This window comes from Onychomys torridus, chromosome 5, assembly GCF_903995425.1.
Source record: "Onychomys torridus chromosome 5, mOncTor1.1, whole genome shotgun sequence".
Classification (NCBI taxonomy): Eukaryota; Metazoa; Chordata; class Mammalia; order Rodentia; family Cricetidae; genus Onychomys; species Onychomys torridus.
The window spans coordinates 91457622-91476096 of record NC_050447.1 but is presented as its reverse complement, the minus strand read 5'-3'; the positions used below and the strand labels follow the sequence as shown (position 1 = coordinate 91476096).

At 48.0% G+C, this 18475-nt stretch overlaps 1 protein-coding gene across 1 annotated transcript in view; it reads left to right on the top strand.

Annotated features, from left to right (window-relative positions):
- Capn9 (calpain 9) overlaps positions 1-6704 on the top strand; it is a 34587-nt gene extending 27883 nt beyond the window's left edge. The window contains exons 17-22 of the mRNA XM_036188887.1: positions 1174-1238; positions 1652-1720; positions 2614-2692; positions 4074-4190; positions 5249-5307; positions 6468-6704. Of these exons, the coding sequence (XP_036044780.1) occupies positions 1174-1238; positions 1652-1720; positions 2614-2692; positions 4074-4190; positions 5249-5307; positions 6468-6494 (416 nt within the window). The 3' untranslated portion in view covers positions 6495-6704. The remainder of the gene's footprint in view (positions 1-1173; positions 1239-1651; positions 1721-2613; positions 2693-4073; positions 4191-5248; positions 5308-6467) is intronic.
- Positions 6705-18475: the final 11771 nt, after the last annotated feature.

The window sequence follows — 18475 nt, the reverse complement described above, 5'->3', positions numbered from 1 at the left end:
CTTGTTTTTATTTTTATTTTTTTGAAATAGGATCTGGCTAAATGCCTAGGCCTGGCCTCAAATTTACATTCCTCCAGCCCCAGACTCTTGCATGCTAGAATTAAAGGCACGTGGTACACCCAGTTACCACACTGTTTTTGAGGTTTTACCAGCTATGTATAAATATCAAATTTCTTCAGCAATTTGGGAGTTTATTGTTTGTTTGTTTGTTTGTTTGTTTGTTTAAAACCAGGTCTCAGCTGAGCGGTGGTGGCACACATCTTTAATCCCAGCACCTGGGAGGCAAAGCCGGGTGGATCTCTGTGAGTTCGAGGCCAGCCTGGTCTACAGAGTGAGATCCAAGACAGGCACCAAGACTACACAGAGAAACCCTGTCTTGAAAAAACAAACAAACAAACAAACAACAAAAAAAAAAAAAAAAAAAAAAAAAAAAAAAAAAAAAAAAAAAACCCAGGTCTCACATAGACCATGACTGACCTGGAATTCTCTGATTCTCCCACCTCTGCCTCCTTAGTGTGGGGCTTACCTGCATACACCACCACATTCATCTCTTTAGCAATTGTAAATCCCACCCATTGAACTTTTCTGAGCTGGTCATTCAAGTGCCCTTGGGAAACAGTGAAAAATGGTGTGGTTGCAGTTAATTCATGTTAATATTCCTTGCTGGCCATTTATATAATTTCTAAAGAATGTTTGCAATTGTAAACAGGATGGTGATTGGGCTGGAGAGATGGTTCATGATTAAGAGCTGCTCTTGCCGATGACCAGAGTTGGGTTCCCAGCACTAGAGTTAGGCTGCTCATAATCTCTTGTAACTCCAGCTCCGGGGCATCTGATGCCTTCTTCTGGCCTCCACAGGCACCTGTGCATACACATACACAGACAAACCCACACATACACAAATTAAAAGAAAACAAATCTTTAATAGACAGACAGATGGTAAAAATCTTAGGACGCTAAAGTAAATGCGGGACAACACCCGTCCCCCACCCTGCTGCACACATTGCAGACTTTTCTTCCAGGAGTCCAGCCCTACCCTCAACGTCCTAAGACAGTGTCCACATCATTGTCTCAGAGAGCCTGATCCACCTACACCAAAGGGCTCTCAGAAGAAGGGAGGGTATGGTTGTCTCGTAAGGGTCATTGATCACGAAGCTTCCCATGTGATTGCAGAAACAGCCCTCAAGTTCAAGAAGCTGAGCCTGCTGTCCTGCAGAAACATCATCTCTCTGATGGACGTATCCTTTCCAGCAAGTGCACTGGTCCCTCTGAGCAACAGTGGCCTGTGGCGCTCACTCTTCTGGGACAAGAACCACAGCTCTAAAAACAGGAGGCCTTGCCAACCTCCCTAGGGTTGGGTCAGAGTCAAGAGGGTCAGACAATGCAGTGGGGAAAAGGCTTCTGAAGGGACCTGGGGGTCTCCCCCAAGGGGATAATAGGTCTACTTTCCTGTATTGTAAATATTCGGGGGCTCACCCCATCTCACCGGCCCTCTGCCCTCTTCAGAGGTTCCTGTTTCCATCACTAAGGTTACTCCCCCAGGGCCCCAACTCTGTTACTCATGCCACACAGCTCTGGCCTCTTCCTGAGAACCCAGAGCTGGGTTCCCACAGGGATCCCGAGTTGAAAGCCCCTTAGCCCATGTGGCCAGACCAGTGGCAATGGAAAGCTGGAGTTTGAAGAGTTCCGGGTATTCTGGGACAAGCTAAAGCACTGGATGGTATGTGATCTGGTCCAGACCCCAATAGAGCAGGGCAAAGACCTCAGTGACAGGCTAAGAACAGTGTTGGGAGGGGAGTCAAGGGACCACAGCACACCTGATGCTTTCAGAGGTGCCACAGTGTTTCCATTCCAAACAAAAGGAGGAGAAAGAGGACCTGTGTCTGGGAGTAGAGGCTGCCATGTGAGACCCTAACTCCCCAGCACTGCCCTGAAGAAGACAGGGCCCAGCTGGGCGGGGGGTGGTACATGTCTTAATCACAGCACTCAGGAGGCAGAGGCAGACAGGCAGATCTCTGAGTTTGAGGCCAGTCTGGTCTACAAAATGAGTTCCAAGACAACGAGAGCTACTCAGAGAAACCCTGTCTCTAAAAAACAAAGCAAGAAGGAGGAGGAAGAAGAGAGAAAAGAAAAGAAAGGAAAGGAAAGGAAAAGAAAAGAGAGCCTATGGGCTAGGGGTCTAGCTAAGTTGACAGTGTGTTTTCTTAGCATGCATGAAACCCTGGATTTGATCCCCAACATGAAACTAGGCATGTTGGTGCACATCTATAATCCTAAGACTTAGGCAGTGGATGTACAATGATCAGAAGTTTAAGGTCATTTTCTGCTACATAGAGATTTGGAGGCTAGCCTGGGATGCATGAGACTCTGTCAAAGAAAAAGAGAAGGAAGGAAGGAAGGAAGGGAGGAAGGAAGGAAGGAAGGAAGGAAGGAAGGAAGGAAGGAAGAAAGAAGGAAAGGAAGAAAGAAAGAAAGAAAGAAAGAAAGAAAGAAAGAAAGAAAGAAAGACAGGTCCTAGTCCAACCTTGCTAGAAGGCAGCCATCATCCCTGGGCAGCTACTAGCTGTCACAGGCTCCTGGGCTCTGACATCAGTGCTCTATCTCTGGCCCCAGAACCTGTTTCTCCAGTTCGATGTGGACAAATCTGGTACCATGTCTTCCTATGAGCTGCGGACCGCACTGAAAGCTGCAGGTAAGGAAACATCAGTCATATGTGTGTTCCAGCTGATATTTTCATGTTTGTTTTAAGTGGGAGCAAGTACAAGCTATTATGAAACTGGAAAGAACATGATAAAGGAAAAAGAGGAGATGAGGATGGATGGGGCAGTCAATTGTACACATGACAGGAACAGCAAAGGAAGGGAGAAGAGACAGGGAAAAGAATCAACAACAAAAGCCTGAACAGGGCTGTCTGTGGGCCTTGTTGTGTGATAAACAGGCATTTGCAACTGGCCGTAGCAGAAGGCACAACATAGCATGACACCTTGGGTTCTTTGTGAAGAACAAAGTGTGTGCCTGATTCTCTTAGGGGCTTGCAACTCCATCTCCTGGGCAGAATAGACTGAGCAGGGAACTACGGGGTTTAACGAAGTCTTTGCAGTCCTCAGTTGACATGGGGAGAGTTGCTCATCCTGCTTCTTTGGTTGTATGGATGCAGAAGTCAGGGTTTAGGAATGGACGAGGCTAAGCATGGTATACATGCTCCAGAGACAGTGTTGTGAGCCTGACCAGCCTTCACCTCTGGTGGAACTAGAAGCATAAGTAAGATGACCCCTGGTAGACTCCCAAAGGCTCCTGTGAACATGTGGACAGGCACACACCCAGAGTTACAGCGGGAATGAATACCATTCCCAAAAGCATGGATTAGGAAGCAGAGCAATAAAAGTCAGACCCAGATGGAATCCCAACTCACCCAAACTATCTGACAAATGAGGAAAAGGAAGGCCAGAGAAGTGGAGCCATGCCCTGTGGTAGCCAGGGCATCTCCAGGGCCACCCTGACCTCCAATGTGCATGGCACTTCTCTCTAGCATGATGTGAGGAGTGAGGCCCTACACAGCACCCCTCATTGAGGCTAGCAGCACCCTTAGGAAATAACTACAACACCCTGGATCTTTAAGGGTCTTGAGAAATACCAATGGACTGGGGAGATGGCTCAGCCATCAAGGTACTGAACACACTAGCACAAGGACCTGGGTTCAATCCCCAGAACCCATGTAAGACAAGTCAAGTGTGGTGACAAGCACTTACAATCCTAGCACTGGGGAGGCAGAGACAGGAGGATTCCTGAAGTTTGGTAGCCAGCTTAGCCTAACCTACTTGGCAAGTTCCAGAACAGTAAGAGGCCTTGTTTCAAAAAATGAGGCAGGGGAGCGGGGAGTGGCCCTGAGAAATTACAGCTCCCATTGACCTCTGGCCTTCACCCATACTCTCACACATGGATATCCATATGAACACATGCACACAGGCTTTGTAGGTTGAATGATTCACTTTTGTGGCCCGGGAGACCCCAAAGCTGTGGGTTCACCATGGAGCTCAGCCATGGAAGGTCCTGAGTCTCCTGTCCCTCTGCAGGCTTTCAGCTGAGTGGCCATCTCCTGCAGCTGATCATCCTCAGGTATGCAGACGAGAGCCTCCAGTTGGACTTTGATGACTACCTCAACTGCCTGGTGCGGCTGGAGAATGCAAGCCGTGAGTGTGCAGGGGAGCCATGAGTGTGCAGGGGAGCCGAGAGTGTACAGGAGAGCCAAAAGTGTACAGGAGATCTGAGAGTGTCCTTGGACCCCCTGGGGCATGGAGTGCCCAGCTCAGGGTCTCCAGTCCCCATCTATGAGTATATAAGAAACAACCTGGGGAAAATATGGTAGATCTAGGACACAGAGCCACCACGGGGTCTGTACAGATAACTGTGCCCTGTCAACTGAGAGGTGGAATATGAGTGACCGCAAACTACGTCCTGTGGCTGTCATTCATCACACACCTACAGGCTGTGAAGGGCTGTGAGTGGGCAGGTTTCCTGCCTCTTACTGAGGAAAGGTCCCATTTTGGATCAAGTCCCCTCATAGAACATTGTCCCTCATCCGCTGTCCTTCTAAAAGCCCTAGACACAGACTCAGTCATTTTAAGCAGGGTCGCCATACCAGAAAGTGGGAAGGCATGTGTATAGGTACTCCTAAGAGGTAGTTCATTGTCACACTGTCCCCCTACAAATAGCCCTGAAGGGCAGCCAAATGTGTCCAGGGCAGCTCACTCATCCACTGTCCCTTCTGCTGCAAACAAACATGTCCCAATTCTTGTGGTGTTATAATTCCCATGCATTTTACACCCCTAGAAAAATTCTTAGCTAACCTTCACCATCATGGGTTGCCCAATCCATAGTGAAGTGTCCAGTGTAGTGACAGACATTGTCACCATTGCTTGGTAGGCTCGGCATCCAAACAGGTCTAAACTGCATTTATGGAGTCTCCCTTCTCTCTTTTCTGCTTTGGGACAGCCCCCCTCCTCCTCCTTGTTAATCAAGGTTTGGCTGTATCTCTTCTAGAGTGGGAGCCTGCGGTCCAGAGAAGACAGTTGCTTCTCAGATCACTCAGGCCAGGCATTGAAGCTCTTTCAATGGTCTCCACCTTGTCAGGCAGGGAATCTGATCTCCACAAGAGGGAGCAGCTACCCACAGACTTCCCAGTGGTCCAGGAACACTTAAACCTGCCGAGGGGCTTGTCTCCAATGTGATGCTTCCTTTCTCCCACCAGGGGTGTTCTGGTCCCTCAGCTTGAAGAACAAGGACATCATCCATCTCAACATAAATGAGGTATGGCCAAGAAGACCCCAGCCAGGACCCAGCAGAGTACAAATGCTCTATAATTCTTATTGGATGCCCAAGGCAGGGCTAGCACTCACAGTGGGCACTTACACAGTGTAGAGGCTGGTGTTTCCGTTCACTTGGCAGTTAGTATGATGCATGCTGTAATCCTTTGAGCTGTGGGTGTCTTCATGCACTAGTGCCTACCTGTTCATGCTATGCCCAAGAAAGAACGTGAGGAAACAGAACATTCTATGTAAACGTGAGCAAGCCTGGTGGGAAGAAGGGGAGAGATGAGACATTTCCGGGGGCTTCCATAGCAGTTCGCTTTCTCACAAAGAGCCTGAGCAGTCAGCTTGCCTCTCTTTCCCTCAGCTCCACTATGGCAGAGGGTCGCCTTTCTCTGAAAAAGGGCTGGAGTGGGGGGTTACCAAAAAGTGAGCACAACTCACATTACCCTGCCCAGGATGTCTCTGTGAGACTGTCCCCTTCAACAGAGAGAAAACTATTTTCATCTCTCTGTCCTGCAAGTTCATTTAGCCTTTATAAAAAAGCTTCATCTGGCTGGGAAGATGGCACAGTGTGTAAAGCGCCAGCTACACCGACTGAGGGCCTGACTTCAGGGCCCACCCCCCACAACCCATGTAAAAAGCCGAGTTTGGTGGCACGTATCTGTAATCCAAGCACTAGGGCTGAGGCAGGTGGATCTCTGGAGCTCATTGGTCAGTGTGGCCAAGTTCAGTGAGAGACCCTGTCTCAAAATGTAAGACAGAAAGGAAAATTCCTGATATCAACTTCTGGTCTGCACACATGCACGCGTTATGTATATTATACAAATTAAAACACACCTGCCAAATTTGTTTTAATTTAAAAAATTTTCCCCCAAACATGGTTTCTCTATGTAACAGCCCTGGCTGTCCTGGAACTCCCTCTGTAGACCAGGCTGGCCTCAAACTCACAGAGATCCACTGCCTCTGCCTCTGGGGTGCTGATATTAAAGGCGTGCGCCACCACCACCTGGCTTCATTTAAATTTTTTAAAAATTGTTTCCTGTTGAGTCAGACATGCAAATAACGACCAGCAGAGTACTTGTGACATAAACTAACTGAGGCCACTACTGTGCTAGACCGGACTTGGAAGGGCAAGCCCTCATCTCTCTCTCTTTCCAGTTCATCACCTTGACCATGAACATCTGAGGCTGCACTGACGAGATGCCGACTGCCCCTCTGATACTTGGCTTCTGGACCAGGAACCCCAGAATTTTGATTGGAGGGCCATCCTGACCACTGCTCTCTCCCTGCCTCATACCACCCTCCCCACCTCCCTAATCTAGAGGAATCTAAAAGAATTGGCTGCATTCTCTGACTCTGTGATACTTCTTGTAGAATCATTTCTTCACAAGAACCAATGGTACCACTTGTGCCTGTTGCTATGGGTTGCTAGGCACTCTTCCATCCACTGCTCCTCATCACTGACTGATCATTCAATGTTCTAGTACCCTGAGTGCTGGCTTCAGCTAGCTTCTTTGTGTGTGTGTGTGTGTGTGTGTGTGTGTGTGTGTGTGTGTGTGTGTGTGTGCTTGTTTTTTGTTTCTTAGGCAGGGTCTTTCACTGGCCTGGAACTCACCAGATGGGCTAGGCTGGCTGGCCAGTGAGTCCCAGGGATCTGTCTGTCTCCACCTCCCCAGTGCTGGGCTTGCAAATAAGTACACAGCACCAAATTTGCCTTTTTAAAAAGGTGGCTTCTGAGGATTAAACTTAGATGCTCCGGCTTGAGAAGCAAGCACTTAACCCACTAAGCCATTTTATTTATTTTATTTTTATTTTATTTTTTTTAAATGAGTCCTGTGTGTAAGAATGTGCACATGAATGCAGGTGCCTGAGAGTCCAGAAGAGGGCACTGGATTCCCTGCAGCTGGAATGAATTGTGGGCAACTGTGAACTGCCTGATGTGTGTGCTGGGAACTGCAAGAGCAGTATACACTCTTCTTTTCTTTTTTAAGATAAAATCTCATGTATATACCTCTGGCTGGCCTCAAACTCACAGAGATCTGTTTGTCTTTGCCTCCCCAGTGCTGGGAAAACAGCATGTACCACCAGGCCTGTATATACACCAGTGGTATTATTCTTAACCCATGAGCCATCTTTCCAGCCAGCACTACTTAAGAATTTTTATTTTCTCCATTTGGAGAAGTGACTCAGTGGTTAAGAGCATGAACTGCTGATGTCAAGACCGAAACTGAAGTCTTCACACTCACAAGGGGTGACTCACAATCACCTGCCACCAACTTGAATCCCTCAGAGTGGTCTCTAGGCTTGACCCCATCACAGCCCTGTGGTCAGACCTAAAGAACTCACACCTGAGGCATAGAAACTGTCTCTACAGATCCTTAGACCTTCTCCTCTGTGCTCTGCCTGGTGTAACACACAGAACCAACCCCTGGTATTTGAAATTTGGAGCTGGCTCCAAATTCCCCCAAACTCTGTCACCTCGGAGACTTGGAGTCCACTGAGAGGCCAGAGCTTCAGAAAAACAGGGCATGTGACTTGGGCAAGAGTACCAGGTTCACTGGTGCCAGCTCAATTCAGGGCCCTGGATCTTTTGTGAAAACAAAGCATCATTCTACAGAGAGCCAAGAGTGCCTGCCACCCGCAGACAGTGTGAAGGCTACCCAGCACCACAGCTGGGAATCAGAAGTAGGTTGTGCTGGTTCCCAGTGTGCCCTGGGCATGTTCCCAACCCCCTGGGCCTGTCAGAAGAAAAAAAGGGAAGGAGAGGATAGAGCTCAAAAGACTTTCAGGGTACCTGAACTGCATTGGAACACTCCTGGAGACAAAGCCCAGTTCATTGTCTGCAGACTATGTGGTGAGGGGCGGTTTTGTTCCTTCCAATGAAAGAGAACAGCCAGGCAGGCACTGGAGCCTCTGGGAGCAAACACAGATAGAATAACAGGAGCAACTTTGAACTCAGAGTTCCTGCGCTGAAACCTCCCCCTGGCAAGTCCTCAAGCACTAAGGCTTGAAGGGCAAGCCAGGGGAGGTGTCTCCTAGTCTGACTGAGTGATGGAGACACTAGAAAGGGGGGGAAGAGAATGGCCACATCCCCAGACAGCTCAGAGTTCTGACAAGGGAAGATGTCTAAAGAACCGACTCTCACACACGACCTAGCTTCCAGAAGTGTCTCAACTCTCTCCTTCCCATCGCAATACTGGGAACCACCATCTTAGGAGTTTGCCAGATCTTACGCACTATATGGACTTAGCTCTCTTGTCCCCCAGAATCTACCTTCTGAATTCTGGGATCTTATCCCCATGGTCAGTTCTCAACTCACTTCATCAGGACAGTGCCAGCCATTTGAAATAGGAGTGTCACTGAGACCCATGTGAGATCTACAGCCCCAGTCCCGGACCAAGTCTCCTCTGTGACACTGGTTCTTTTCACACCCTAGCTGTCCCTTGCCTCCAGCCTATCTTTATGGTCTCCTTGGCGCGGTCACTTGCCTTTGCTCTGGCTGACTGGGTGCTCCTCTCAGCCCCTCTGCGTTCCTGGGTAAGGGTCCTGTAGCTTCAGTCACCATTCGGCTGTTCTCTGGTGTCGGAGTTTCTGAACTCCTTGTCTACACACCACAGGAGAGGAGAGTGTCTGCATTTCCATCCCTCATCCTATGGAGTCATACCAGACACCTCTGCCTCAGCCTCTCTCCACCTCGGTTTTTGAGACAGAGGTTATCATTAATTTGGAACTGAACCTGGGTCCTGTGTAAGAACAAGTACTTGGAACCACTGAACCCCCCATCTGGCCTTGTAAATTGTTCACTTTCTCTTCCTTTCTTCCTTTCTTTTTCTTTCCCTTTTTCTGTTGTTGTTTTTTCCTTTTTTAAGATTTATTTTATGTCTGAGTGTTTTGCCTACATGTATGTATGTGGGTGCCTAGTGTGTCCACTTGAAGGTCAGAAGAGTGTTTTGAACCCCCTGGGACTGGAATCACAGCTGGTTGTGAGCTACCATGTGGGTTGTGGGAATTGAACCCCAGTCCTTGGCAAGAGCAACAAGTGCTCTTAACTGCTGAGCCAACACTGCAGCCCTCACACCCCCCCCCCCCCCCCCCCCCAGGATTCTAGTATATAACCTTTTCTGTTTTCCGTTTTCTCTGTCTGCTTCTCATTCCATCTGATGCATTTTCTCACCTGAGCCAATGTGGTTTCCGTCTCTCCTGGTCGGCTTAGGTTTTTCCTCTTTTCCATCTCTGTTCCGTCCTTACTCTGGCTTTGTGCACACATGGAACACTGTGGAACCCTATTTGTGTCCTTGTCTCTTAATCCATGCTCTGGGTCAGTTTCAATGATTGATTTCCCCTCATTATGGGCCGTGTCTCTCTGCTTTGTCTGCATGACTGGGCATTTTTAATTGATTGTGAATTTTAGCTTGGTTAGTAAATATTTTTGCATGTCCATGAGTGTTCTTTAGCTCTTTGGGGACACAGGTTATTGGAGATCAGTGTGAGCATTCTGCATCTTGATTTTAGGTTTTACCACCTGGGACCACGGCAGCATCTACCGTAGGGTTCGTTTCCCCTCTGCTGAATGCACAGAGAAAAGTCCAGTATAACCTGTTAGTTTTAAGGCCTGTAATCTTTTTGAAAATTACTTTTTAAGAATATTTATTTTTTAAATTGTATGTGTATGGGTGTGCTCCTGAGTGTGTATGTGCACCATGTGAGTGCAGGAATCCTTGGGGGCCAGGAGAGGGTGTCAGATCCTCTAGAACTGGAGTTATGGGTGTTTATGAGCCACCATGTGGGTGTTGAGAACAGAGTTTGAGTCTTCTCCAGCATGCCTCTCTCTCTTTTGAAACAGTCTTAGGTAGCCAATCTGGAACTAGCTATGTAGCTGATAATGACCTTGAAATGTTGATCCTCTGCTTTTAACTTCCGAATGCTAGGATTACAGACATGCATTACCAAACTTGAGTTCTATGGTGTAGGGCTCAAGCCCAGGGCCACAAGTCAAGCTCTCTCTGCCAACTGAGCTACATCTCTTGCCCAAAAGGCCTGTAATTTTAAATCTCTCTTTTTTTTCAGGCAATACAACAATGTCAGTGTTCTGGGATTAGAACCTGAAAGCCTTTAGAGGCTATTATTAGGCCTACCACATTTTCTGTGCGCGCGCGCGCGCGTGTGCACACACACACACACACACACACACACACACACACACGAGAAACATTGGTATTCATTAACTCACACTTCCTGCTATATCGTGAGGAATGGAACCGTCAAACACACACTGCCTTTGCTGGGTTCCTAGAGTCCAGACCGGTCCTGCCTCTGCTCAAATGCTATGCCACCTCACCAGCTGTCAATGGCCCCACGGTCAGGTCCAAAAGGGGAGCTTTTCTCTGCTTTCTCATTTTCTCCCAGGGCTTCTCTCTGATTGACAGGCCCTCACAGGGAGCAGGCTGTCAAGGAAGCTGTAGTTTACAGAAACCTCACCCAGTCATGTGGAGCAAGGAGAGGTGGGTCTGGTTTCCGCTTGCCTCCTCTGCCCTCTCAGGAACGTGAAGAGGAATCAATGGACCAAGAGCTGCTGCCAAGTGGTGAGCAAAGAGCCGGATGTCTTTACGGCTGTGGAGATTCCTTGGAGCATTGTTCATGTTGGAGCTGTAGAAGGTAGCCTCTCCAAAGGAGATGCCTTCAGGGCAATGTTTTGAGGGCTGAGCAAGCTATATGCTAGCTCTGCTACAGCTGTCAGAGGGCACAATGTGAGGGAGAAGAACTGAGGCAGTGTTCTCAAGACCAGCACATGGCCAGGAGGCGGATGGGAAGAAATGAGTCCCCTCCACGGGTCTCTGGACCTTCTTTCTGGCCACTTGATGGCAGAGCCTTGTAAGGGCAGCTGGCAAAGCAAGAATGGTTTTTGTAGAGGACATCCTCCACAGGAGCCGGGAGGGTATGGAGCTGAGGAAACAAGGCTGAGTGAGAACTGGCTCTTCAGAATCCTCTTCAAAGTGGTGCCTCTAATATTGGGCCTTCCTGCTGCTTAGTGAGTCCAGCAAGAGCCCTCCCAGACATATTGACTTCCCCTGTATCAGATCAAGTTCCTCCTCTATTGCCCACTCCTACCAGGGGACATCTGTCCACTCTAGTCTGCTAGCTTCCTTTAGCCAGAGTGCCCCTTCCTGCTAATATTTCCTCAGTAATTTTCCAAGTCCTGACCATCCACCCCACTCAACCCCTGGGCTGTGAATGATCATTTTTCCTTCCTTGAATGCAGAGAACAGCTCAATGTCCTCTGCAAAGAAGCACTCCACTGCACAGTCCCGACAACACTGACTGCATTCCCCAGTAGTCTGCTAGGCTATCTTTAACAAGTGCCGAGGATAGATTTTTCTTTACCTTACCTCCCAGCCAAGCTCCAGCCTTCCCATGCACGTATTTGTGCCCTAATATTGTTCATGCCAAACTCTCCTCAAAAGAGGAGACACATTGCCTTGATTGCCTTGGACCCTTATTTATAAAATCTTTGTTTTCCAAACTAACAGTTTTCCTGAACTAAACCGAACCCAGACACATGTGGTTTATTGTATTTTTATTACCATTGTGCCAAAAGGAACATGTAGAGATTTATTGGCATTTACATGTGACTCGGAACAATCTATATAATCACACTGAATGAACTCACTCAGAAGGAAGCTGGGACATCATGTGTCCGTTAAGTAATGGAAAATGAAATGTGCATTTTGAGAAAAAGCCTTTTAGCAAGACAAATGAGATCATGTCCTAGAAAAAAAAAAAAAACAACAACTATGCTGGGGTAGAATGAGGCCCAGGCTTCCTCCTGCCTCTCCATCTGAGGATTCGGAAAGGCTCAATGGTCCCTTCACCGAGGGTATGGAGCTGGCATCACCCTCTAGCAGAAAGAGGAAAGGACAGCCATTTGTCTCTTGGTCTGTCCTCCTCACACCTTAACTATCCAGACAAGACTGGACAAAAACTGGCCAGTGTTTTCTCTGCAAGTCTGGGAATTCTTGAGGGAGGTAAGAATGTCACCAGACTCATGACCCACCAGTTCATCAAAGCCAGAATACAGGAGAGGAGAGCCAGTGAGAAGAGAAGCTGGGCGAGCCGAAGGCCAGTGTCTTGGGGAGATGGATGGACTGTTGGCCTTGGAGCTCTATCTTGGGGAGCTGGGGCAGGAGCCTCTAAAGCATGCATGTCCCCCCCACCCCCTTTAGCCGGAATATTGCAGTTGACTTTGACTTCTTGGGGCTAGTCCTCAATTTTCTGAAATCAAACATATTACTTCCCATTTTTAGAAAGTACATTTATTGCTGGGCAGTGGCGGTGGCACACGCCTTTAATCCCAGTGCTTGGGAGGCAGAGCCAGGTGGATCTCTGTGAGTTCGAGGCCAGCCTGGTCAACAGAGCAAGATCCAGGACAGAAACCCTGTTTCAAAAAAAAAAAAAAAAGAAAAAGAAAGGAAGAAAGAAAGAAAAAAAGAAAAGGAAAGGAAAGGAAAGAAAGGAAGGAAGAAAGAAAGAAAGAAAGAAAGAAAGAAAGAAAGAAAGAAAGAAAGAAAGAAAGAAAGAATCGGCCTGGAGAGATAGCTCAGTGGTTAAGAGCACTTGGTGCTCTTGTAGAGGACCTGGGTTCAGTTCCCAGCACCCACATGACTTCTCATTACCATCTGTAACTCCAGTTTCGAAGGAGCTGACACCTTCTTGGGGCCATTGTGGGCACAAGGGACTTATATGGTGCAAAGACATACATTCAGACAAAATACTCACACATGTAAAATAAACAATCTTAAAATTACATTTATTTATTTATGTGTTGATTTATGGCTTTATTTTGTCTATATGTGCACGCATGCACCTTGTAGGCATGCATGTGCCATGGTACATGTGTGGAAGTCGGTGGACAACTTGTGAGAGGCAGTTCTCTCCTTCTACTATGTGGGTCCCTGGGGTAGAACTCATGTCATCAGGCTTGGCCACAGATGCTTCTGCCCACCAACCCATCCTGTGGCCCTGCATTAGTTTTCTATAAGTTAAACCTCACTGCAACTGGCAGGCTCTGTGTGAATTGATGTATAGAACTAAAGAACAGGAAAAGGTCACTGGATGTTCAGAATGTTGGAACACTAAAGAATGATTATTTAGCATTTAACATCTTAGCTATTTAGGGGCACATTTTAGAAGTGTGAATGCCTAGCAAAATGGAGCAGGGAGGAGACGTCCCTTTGTAGAAAGGCAGAGTAAGAGGAAGCAGAGCCCCTCTGTCAGGGACAAGCTCCCTAAGGAGAGGCACAAACGGGGCTCCCTGCTCGGGTCTCTACCTTCGGGAGAAAAGAGTTCCTAGTGAACCAGTCTTCCCTGAGGGGACAGAACAGAGATTGGAGGTTGGACAAGGACTGCAGAGCCAAGACCATCAGACAGAGAAGAAGTGGCAACGCCAAGGAATTGGGTAAACTGAGACAGAGAGCTGGTTCATTACAGAATGCCACTGGGAAGCCTTCGGACAGATATGGGATTCAAACCAGTTCAGGCAAACCATTGAAAAGCCAAACTTTCACAAGACACTAAGTGTGAAGTGAGAACTCTAAGGGAATGGGCCTCAAAGGAGCCTTGTGTGCTGGACAATGTCCCGCTGGAAGCCGCAATCTACTTGGTAGATTTTATTAAGACTCCAAATCACCATAATAATAAACACACCATCCAAGTTCTCCTCTTTAGATTAACCTCAGCCACATTTGGCATGTTTCTCTCCTTACCTTTATCAAAAGACATCACACACTCATTTCTCTCTCTCTTTCTCTCTCTCTCTCTCTCTCTCTCTCTCTCTCTCCCCACATGCTAGGCAAGAACCCCACCACTGACCTATATCCACACGTCTCTTTTCAATTCCCATGTTGAGATGGTTGTCCAGGCTGGCCTTGAACTTTGAATACTTCAGTCTCCCGGGTAGCTGACATCATCAGACCCAGCAAGGCACAGATATTTGAAAAATCATAAAATGTTGGGGCCTGGAAAGATAGCTCATCCATTAAAAATACTGGCTATTCTTCCAGAGAATCTGGGTTCAGTTTCCAGCACCCACATGGTGGCTCACAACTGTCTGGAACTCAGAGGAGTTTCAGAGAATCTGATGCCCTTTTCTAGCCTTCTTATGCATGCACACATGTCGGTAAAATGTCATACAAATAAAATAAAAATAAACTAATTTAAAAAATAAGAACGGAGACTGGAGAGATGGCTCAGCAGTTAAGAACACTGACTGGGCCGGGCAGCGGCCTTTAATCCCAGCACTCAGGAGACAGAGCCAGGCGTATCTCTGTGAGTTCGAGGCCAGCCCAGTCTACAGAGCGAGATCCAGGACAGGCACCAAAACTACATGGAGAAACCCCATCTTGAAACAACAGTAACAACAAAAAAGAACACTGACTGTTCTTCCAGAGGACCTGGAATTCCCAGCACCCACAAATGGTGGTTCACAACTATAATTCTAGTTCTAGGGGACTGGACACACATGCAGACATACATGCATGCAAAACATCAATGCCCATACAATAAAAATAAATTATTTTTAAAAAATAAAAATGATAAAATAAGGAACTACCAGAGATGAATAAGAAGGGTCACAAGACCTGGGGGCTGGTTGGAGCTGAAAGACATTAGAACCCTGGTCTGTTTAAATCCATGCCCATGGTTTTCCTTCCCAGCTTCCAGAGTAAAATGGAACCCCTCAACCCAGCTCTTCCCTAGTCTTAGCTAGAGTCTTCCAGAATCTCCAGGGAAAGAACTTACCCAAGGTCACAGACAGGGACCTGAGTGGCCAGTTGTCAAGGCCCAAAGAAAAGTTAAAGAATGAAGCAGGTCACCTGGGTGAAAATACATGATTGGCAGGCGCTAACTAAGGACAATGTGAGTCAGACATAGTTTCTGGCCTTGGGAGCTGGAACATGGTGGGTGAGAAGGGACATGTGTTTAATACTAGGCTGTGCTAGAGGCCCCTTCCTGGGACCTGTTCTCTCTGGGGTTATGCATATGTTCGAGGTGACTTAGGTGCACACAGTTCCACTCTTCATCAGCCAGTTCCTGGGGCTTCCAACTATCTTAGGAGTAACCCTGTTTTAGCTCTGGGACCAGCCAGGGGGACACATTGGAGAACTGAGGTGGCCTTGTTCTCCCTGGACACTGCCATGGGAACTTGTTCACTGAGTTGGCTCTCCTGCCTGGGGAACAGGAGAGGCATACAGCCAGTCACCCTAATGTCCTATGCCAGCTGACGGGATACATGAGCCACTCCAGAGACAGAAGTCTGGTTGGAAGATCCTCAGCCTCTGACCCACAGACAGTGACCTCAATATTCTCTCTTGTTTGTAGCTGTGGGAATCTGGGGTGGTTTGTGAAGCGCCTTAAGGCACTAGAAATGGATACACTATTTGAATAGGAAGAGATACACACCATTGTTTCAGTTTATCTCGGAGAGGCAAGGGTGACAGAAACGGGGGGGGGGGGGCAAGGAGAAAGGAGTCAAGGCTTTGCAGCCCAGAGCAGGCTGGCAGAAACGTCAGTGTGCATCAATAGTGTGTGAAGCCCGTGGCCAGGAGGGAAGGTCTGGACGGTCCTAGTGGGACTCCTGATCCACCCGGTTCAGGGAACCATGGCCAGCTAGGCTCCAGCGGGCTGCAGGGTATTAGCTGACATCTTGAGAGTGAAATACAAAACTCCCACCCACAATGGCAATCCAGCAGACCTGCCTGTTAGAAGTGGGTGAAGAGCTGGCTTGGGGTGGGAGTGGGAACATAAAATGATGTGGATACCGGAGTGAGAGCAGGATAGCCCAAGCCTAGTGGAGAAGCTGCCTCCCTCAGGCAGCTTGGCCTCTGCTTAGGAAAAGGATCACTGGCCTGTAGTAGTTCTGGAAGTATCCCATGATGAGGTCTGTGCCAGGGGTCGCATACTTCCCACTTCCCCTTACCCAATTCCAGACTCCTGCCTTTATTTGTTAACACATTCTGTGGCTTGACTCTCCCATGAACAAGGGGCCTGGAGGGAGCCTGGCCTGGAGGTACCAGCCTGCCATTCCAGCTAATCAGGAGACCAAAGCAGGAGGGTCACAAGCTCAAGGCCAGCCTGGATAACTTGGTGAGACCTTGTATCAAAGTTAGAAATCAAAAGAGTTCTGGGACTATAGCTCAGCTGCAGAGCACTTGCCTAGCATGCTCCAGGCCCAACAGTCTGCAAAAAACAACAAAGAAAAAGCTATCTAAACTTAAGCCTCATGAGGACAGACTCTTTCCACTACAGCCACTATGAATAAATCTTTGTCTGCTTTTCACATGTGTGTGTGTATGCATGTGTGTCTGTGTGTATCTCTGTATGCATGTGTCTGTGTGTATCTCTGTATGTGTGTGTGTGTGTGTGTGTGTGTGTGTGTGTGTGCATGTATCCCTGTGTGTATGTGTTAGTGTATTCGTGTATCTCTGTGTGTTTGTGTGTCTCTGTGTCTGTGTGTATCTGTGTGTATGTGTGTTTGTATATGTGGGTCTCTGTGAATATGAGATCACAACAGGGTGCCAAGTATCTTCTGTCCATATCTGTGTTATTGTTATGTAACTAGAGGATCACAACCTGTGCACCAAGTCAGGTCTGGCCACTCACCCTCAATAAACCAGTTAAAAGAACCAAATTAAAAGTGGAAAGCAGAAAAAGGAGATATATTGAAACTGGCCATGTTGGGAAGAGGGACAAAGAGATCTAGCAAGTCCCATCTCCCCCAAGTCCAGCTTCATAGTCTTGAAGTGAGATCAAAGTTTAAACAGAGGGCCAAGGACATGCACATCTCATGTCACTATGTGGTCCTGCCCACCACTGACCCATCATTGTCTAGATATCAGTCTCATCCTGTAGGGTGGTCTGATAAGTTATTAGAACTATGTGAAACCTCTTTCTGGGAGACAAGCTGGTGCCTTTTCTGCCAAGCAGATGACACTATTGCCTTGAGACTCGGGTCTTCCGGCTTGCAAAGCAAGCACTCTTAACACACTAAGTCAGCTCCCCAACCTCACATCTCATTATTATTGCTTGTCTGTTTAATTGGCCTATTGGGGACAAGTGGCTGAGTCTTGCTTATTAGGGCTGCCAGGGCATGGACTGACTGACCTTGACGACTGCCATATCATTTTGACTCTGTCTGTGTGGATGATACCAGGGTCTGGCTGTTACAAGCTTTCTCAAGCCCTAGGTCATAGGCCTGCCTGTTTCCACATGGGCCTTTGACGTTGTCAGGGGCAGAGCAGTATCCACCCTGCCTGCCCTGCATCATGGCTCAGAGGGAAGGAGGGCCAGCTGTATCCCATGTGTGTCTGCAAAGTGCTGCACGCTCCCTGAGTCACTGGACCTGACACCCCACTAGAATCCTCTCTGGCTTTGGGCATCTCTGAGCAGGGCCAGCTGGCGCGGCATCTACAGCCACCTGTTTCTAGGTGCATCTGGCCAAGTTTTGACACCACAAGAGGTGATTGCTGCCAGATCCCCAGGGCCTGTCGCAGGGGGAGAAAAAGGCCACTTATAGCTTTTGATTTCCACTCTGGTGACACTCTCTGGCTCCTAGACACTCAGGGGTGGTTTGTCACCTTTTCCCTACAAAAGCTTGTCATTCTCTGTCCTTCAGCACAAGGCAGAAATTCAGGAATAGGCTGTTTGCGGCCAGGAAATTCAGCTTCCCACGCTGGGTGAGTTGACATCCGCCTCTGAGGGCGGAGCCCTTGTATTTCTGGGACCTCCCTACTTAAGTCTGTTACCAGCTTTAGCAGCCCCGAAAGACAGGCTCAGCCACCATCCTCAGTGGCCAATGACATGGGCAAGTCATAATGAAATACATCTAAAGGAGATTTAATCACTGTGGCCACCTTGGAAGAGGAACAAAGAGGTCCAGTGACCAAGGCCATCTTTGGACTACTGATGTGAGGTTAAGGTTGAAATTGATGGCAAGAGCGAAGTCATCCTACTCAAGGTGTGGTCCAGCTCCTCATTGACCCATCGTCTCTGCCCCAGTCTCTTCCAAGGTGGTCTGACAATTCATCCGAACTATGTGAATCTGTCAAGAGACAGGCTCTCCCTCCGCTGGCCCTGGACTGCAGCTTTTTCCTCTGCTCGGCATCAGACTCAGGGAC